We start from the raw sequence: 6,313 nt of genomic DNA, 5'->3' as shown, positions 1-6,313 counted from the left end.
CCTAATATTAAAGAAGGGGTGAAAACAACGGTTGATGCAATTAAAGAAGTCAATCTCGGAGTTGTTGAATATCCAAAGCCTGCATATGTAAGTGCCTCTATAACAAGTGATGATGAGAGCAAATATATTAAGCTACTTAAGGAGTTCAAAGACATATTTGCTTGGAGCTACAAACAAATGCCAGGTTTAGACACTTGGTTGTTCATCATTTTGTTGTCAAACGAGGTGCTTGTCTCGTAAAGCAAGCACAACGTCGCTTCAGACCTGAACTGGTTCCCTTGATTGAAATCGAAGTTAGCAAGCTTATTGAGGCTGGTTTTGCTCATGAAGTTAAATATCCTACATGCATTTCAAGCATCGTCTTTGTAAGAAAGAAGAATGGACAAATCTTAGTTTGTGTTGCCTTTAGGGACCTAAATAACGCTTGTCCTAAGGATGAATTTCCTCTTCCCATCCGAGAGCTCATGATTGATGCCATGACTGGATATGAGGTGATGTCTTTCATGGATGGTTCATCTGGATATAATCAAATTCGCATGGCACCGAAGGATGAAGAACTAACTGCCTTTCGAACCCTAAAGGTATATACTTCTACAAGATAATGCCTTTTGGTTTGAAAAATGCTAGTGCTACATATCGACGTGCCATGCAAAAATTTTTTGACGACATACTTCACAAAAGCGTGGAGTGTTATGTTGATGACTTGGTGGTAAAGTCAAGGAAGAGGATGATCACTTACAATATTTGAGGGTGGTATTCGAACAATTTCGTAGATACCAACTCAGAATGAATTCATTGAAGTGCGCCTTTGGGTTTACTTCTGGAAAGTTCCTCAGTTTTATTTGTTCGACACCAAGGTATCGAAATTGATCCATATAAGGTGGATGCTATCTTGAAAATGCCTGAGCCTAAGGATATTCATGAATTAAAAAGCTTACAAGGAAAGTTGGCATATCTTAGAAGATTTATTTCGAATCTAGCTGGAAGATGCCAACTGTTCAATCGCCTCATGAAGAAAGGAGTTCCTTTTGAATGGGACCAAGCTTGTAACAATAATTTTGAAAGAATTAAATCCTATCTGATGAAACATCTAGTGCTGACAGCCCCCAAACCTAGAAAACCATTAATATTATACATTTCAATGCAGGAAAGTTCAGTAGGAGCACTTCTGGCTCAAGGAAACAATAAAGTGAAAGAAAATGCATTTTATCACTTGAGTAGGATGATGACGCCAAATAAGCTCAAGTATTCACCTATTGAAGAGTTATGTTTGTCACTTGTCTTCTCTATTCAGAAGCTAAAACATTACTTCCAAGCCCACGTTGTGCGACTCGTCTCAAGAGCGAATCTTACCAAGTTTGTCATGTCTAAACCTGTCCTGAGTGATCGATTAGCAATGTGGTACCTCCAATTTCAACAATACAATTTGAAATTGTGTATGTTCCTCAGAAGGCAGTAAAAGGACAAGCATTAGCAGGCTTCCTATTTGACCATCCAATTCCATATGAGTAGGATTTGTCTAATGAATTCCAGATGAAGATGCAATGGTAATCGAAATTCAACCTCCTTGGAAGATGTATTTTGATAGCGTTGCACATTGTGAAGGAGCTGGCGCTGGAATAGTGTTTATCACTTCTCAAGGATAAGTTACCGTATTATTTCACGCTGACACAACGTTGCTCCAATGATGTTGCTGAATATAAAGTGATCATACTTAGTTTTGAAATTGTTGTGGATATCAAACACTTGCAACTACAAGTTTTTGGAGACTTCAAGTTAGTAATCACTCAGATTTTGGGTAGTTATGAGGTCAAGAAGCCAGAGTTGGTCCCATATCACAACTATGCTCAAAGATTAGTAAGTTGGCTTTGAGAGGTAACTCTTCACCACGTGCTGAGAAAGGAAAATAAGAGAACTGATGCATTAGCAGCTTAGCTTCTACATTATCTTTGCCTGATCAAACACAAGTCGATGTTTTCCGAATATGGGTAGTTCCTCCACCAAATGACTAAGAGGAAGAAGAAAGTAAAGTTGAGCATCTTGCTTCCGTTCTTGCGACTGAAATTGAAGATTGGCAACGATCATTAATCAATTATCTTTGTTATGGGATATTGCTAGAAAATCCCCGAAGATAGAAATCTGAAGGAAAGCCCCTCATTTTCTTTATTACAAAGATACACTCTATAGAAGATCATTTGATGGAGTGCTCTTACGTTGTTTGAGGGCTAATGAATACCTACAGGCCCTGCAAGAAGCATAATCTGGAGTATGTGGAGCACATCAATCTAGGCCAAAACTTCATTTCCACATAAAAAGAATGGGGTATTATTGACTAACGATGGTGAAAGATTGTTAGATTAATCTCGAAGGTGTAAAGCTTGCCAATTTCAAGATAACTTCATCCATCAACCACCTAAAGTATTTCACCCAAGTGTTGCCTCTTGACCATTTGATGCTTGGGATTTGGATGTTGTTGGTCCATTGTAAAGTCTTCTAGTGGACATTTATACATTTTGGCCGCAACTGATTACTTCTCGAGGTGGGCTGAAGTTGTTTCTCTTAAGTAAGTAAAGGAGGAAAATGTTGTTCATTTCATCCTAGTCAATATTATCTATCGCCTTGGCATTCCTCGATATATATTGACAGAAAATGGTAATCCATTTGATAAAAAGTTGATGAACAAAATATGTGATCTTTTTGGCTTCAAGCAACGCAATACCTCCAAGTATTATGATGTTGTCAATGGACTTGCTGATGCATTTAATAAGACGCTCTGCAACTTGTTGAAAATGGTTGTCTCTGAGTCTAAAAGAGATTGGCATAATAAAATGGAAGAAGTATTTTGGGCATATAGGACCACATATCGCACACCAACGCAAGCGACTCCTTATCCACTTATTTATGGAGTTGAAGCAGTCCTTCCACTTAAGCGTCAAATCCCATCGTTACAGCTTGTCATTCAAGAAGGACTCACTGATGAAGAAAATGCTCGGTTACGCCTTGGAGAATTGGAAGGTCTTGATGAAAAGAGGCTAGAAGCTCAAAAAAGCCTTGAATGTTATCAAGCTTGTCTGTCTCGATCTTTTAACAAAAGGGCGCGCCTTAGATTTTTCCAAGTGGATGACCAAGTTCTTGTGGTCAAAAGACTTATTATTACCTCTCGTCGATCTGGGGGCAAATTCTCTGCTAAGTGGGATGCACCATATGTTGTACAAGAGGTATACTCAAGTGGCACTTACGAGATAGTTGACTCAGAAAGTTTGCAGATTAGCCCTATCTATGGAAAATTCATGAAGAGATACTATCCTTGAAGAAAACAAATACACTCCTCGATGCACGAGCATAAAATGCATGTTACTCATGGCCCGTAAGAGTATAAACTATGCACGACCCCAAAAAAGTCTACTAGGTTGAAAATCTCGAAAGAGGCGGCCTAGGAAAAAGGTAGGACATTTCAAAAAAAAGAACTCACTCATTGTGAACTATAGTATGACTTGATCCTCTTCACCGAGGTACGTAGGCAGCTTAGAGTTTCATTCTACGTTCAGTCATATGAGTTCAAAAATACATATTACCCAAGGCATTATTCGAATGAGGTATGATGGAATATAATTCACTTTATTGACCTTGAAAATTAGGTGTATATGTATTCTTTCATTGAACTTTCTATCTTATCTTGATGGCTCAATGGGGGCAAGTCTTCCATGTCATATTGAGGTCTTTGATGGAATGATTGTAGTTTTTTTAATAAGAGGCTAAATATTCAATTTAAGTCTCCAATTCTAAGTCAAGTCAATTTTGCCAAGTCTGTAACATCATCAATTTGAAGTGTTCAAGTCTGCTAGGTCTTAAAGTTGTAGTCTTTAAGTGCGCCAAGTTTCAAATCTATAAAGTATTAAAAAAATTTCACTTGTTACGAACTATGTAATGACTTGATCCTCTTCATAGAGGTAAGTAGGCAACATAGAATTTTTATTCTAAGTTCAATCACATTAATAAAAAGAAAAGTGTGAATTTTTTAGAATACGTGGATAAACTACCAAGTCCTGATCGTTGAAGCTCATAAAAAAAAAGCAAGAACAAAAGGGAACATTTATGAGGACATGCAATATAAAGTGAAATAAAAGAAGTTTTATTGCTAATGAGAACATATACTAAACAATCAAATGCGAGAAGAAAGGGAAAACCAAATAGAAAAGTGTTTATAGCCTAATCTAAACACAACATGTTGTTGGCCAAATCCTTGAGCATAACTTCTTCTTCTTCTCCAAACTGGTCAAGTCATCAACAGCCAAAAAGGAATTGCAGCATGTGTCATACTCCTTTCTAGCAGTTGAGGCTCCTAACTTGGTTTCCTCAACTTCTTTCTCAGTTATGTAAGAAAGTGAGGCCATGGATGTCATTACATCAGATAAGACTAAGGCTCTCTTTGAAGTAATTGCTAACTCCGTATAAATACAGAAGTGGCCTACGAGACTAGATAGGGAAAAAAACAGTAAAAACAAAAAGAAGTCCCAAAGCCAGAAAATTAAGGGAGGCAAGGAAAAAGTCAAACAAGGAAGAAGGACTAGACACCCAGAGGACGTTGAAGAGGAATTCCAAGCTTTGGATATTAATCAAGTTCAAGTGAAATAGGCAGAACAAAACAAATTGAACAAAGGAAGGAAGAGATTCAGTTCTAAAGCATATATTCCCAGAGAAGTCACCCTAAGTTCAGAAGTAAATAAGGAAAGCTAGGCACAAGGGATGGGAGAAAGGGACTCTAGTCTTATGAATGTTCCCCTCTTTGGGTTGAATCCCAAAATTGATGAACAATATGCTGGGAGAAATCCAAGAAGAAGCTGACATGGGATGCTGGATGAGTAATAATTAATGATCTTGAGTTTCTTCGAGCTATTATGAAGCCCCCCAAATTGATACGAGAGAATATACAGTCTACAAAGACCATGATAATGACACTCTCATGGAAAGTCTTCCAGAAGAACATATCAACTCCAAATCTGATGATGAACTGATACAAGGTGCTAGAAAAGGCTTATTCATTAAAGTCAATAAGTATTTCCCTAACCAAGTTCAACAGAATGTGACTTTCTTCAACAACTTATCTCCAAGAAATTTGCAATGTCCTATCAGAAGGAAAACCAAGTTTACTTCTAAGGATGGAACAGACAACAACTTATAAGGAGAACAAAGCGATCTATACCCTAATGTTTCCCATGATTAACACCATCTCATGGAATATTAGGGGGATTAGGTCACAAGGTGCTACTGAAAGACTTAAAACCATTAAACAATAATACAAAATGCCTTTTATCTTCCTACAAGAACCTATGGCTAAGGAAAGAAAGATAAACAGGTTCCAAAGAAGTTTGGGTATCATTCTTGTTTCCATAATTGCTCAAACAAAATTCGAATCTTATCGTCCAATGAGTATGTTATTGACATCATGGAGGATAAAGAACAATATGTCTTGATCCACATCACACAACACAGGGGCCCCTATCCTTCTTTGTGATTATGGTATATGCCAAATGTGATGAGCAACTGAGAACTATTCTATGGAAGGATCTTAGAGCTACTACCAGTAAGGTGGTATGGTCTTTGGGCATTGTTGGTGATTCTAATGTTATCACTAATGCTGAAGAAAAACAAGGGGGTAGACCTTTCAGAAGTAAGGAGAGCTTTGATTTTCTCTCTTGTTTATCTAACTGTGACTTGCAAGATGGGGGTTATGTGGGCTCTGCAGTGACAATAGGGACCCCAAACACTATGGAAAAAATTGGATTGATTGGCTTGTAATGTTGATTAGTATGATCAGTTTGGAGGGACTTATGTCACCCACATCTCTAGATCTTGCTCTGATCATGCTCCTCTGTTGATTACTTGTGGTTCTAATTACTCAGACCATATCAGATACTTTAAGTTTTTGAACTTCTGGGTAGATCATAAGGACTATCTAAGTGTATTTCAACATGCCTGGTCTGGAGATGATACTGGTAATGCTCTATATAATTTACATAAAAAATTAACAAGGTTTGCAGTGCATTAAGCTCATGGTCCAGAAGTGCCTTTGGGATATATATGAGGAACCTAAAAGACTTGAAGCAACATCCATTGGTGACAATAGCCAAAGTAACAGACTGAATCTTTCAAAAGCAAGAGCAGAATTCACCAGGTTTTTGCAGCTTCAAGACAGCGTACTCGGGCAAAAAACCAGAGTCAAGTGGCGAACAGAAGGTGATGAGAACATTGATTTCTTCCATGGTGCAATAAAGGATAGGAGAAAAATGTTGTCTACCATAAAGATTAAAGA

The 6,313-nt window shown here is 37.7% G+C and overlaps 1 protein-coding gene across 1 annotated transcript; it reads left to right on the top strand.

Annotated features, from left to right (window-relative positions):
• Window positions 1–2,675: 2,675 nt before the first annotated feature.
• On the top strand, window positions 2,676–3,311 carry LOC138868329 (uncharacterized). Its single transcript, XM_070145878.1, has one exon. The coding sequence runs from the start codon at window positions 2,676–2,678 to the stop codon at window positions 3,309–3,311; it is 636 nt and encodes a 211-aa protein (XP_070001979.1).
• The last annotated feature ends 3,002 nt before the right edge of the window (window positions 3,312–6,313 follow it).

Source organism: Nicotiana sylvestris, chromosome 5 (assembly GCF_000393655.2).
Source record: "Nicotiana sylvestris chromosome 5, ASM39365v2, whole genome shotgun sequence".
In the NCBI taxonomy this organism is placed as follows: domain Eukaryota; kingdom Viridiplantae; phylum Streptophyta; class Magnoliopsida; order Solanales; family Solanaceae; genus Nicotiana; species Nicotiana sylvestris.
This window is presented reverse-complemented; position numbering and strand designations above follow the sequence as displayed.

Coding starts and splice junctions, on each gene's coding strand:
- LOC138868329 (XM_070145878.1), top strand. CDS start 2,676: ATGAACAAAATATGTGATCTTTTTGGCTTCAAGCAACGCAATACCTCC.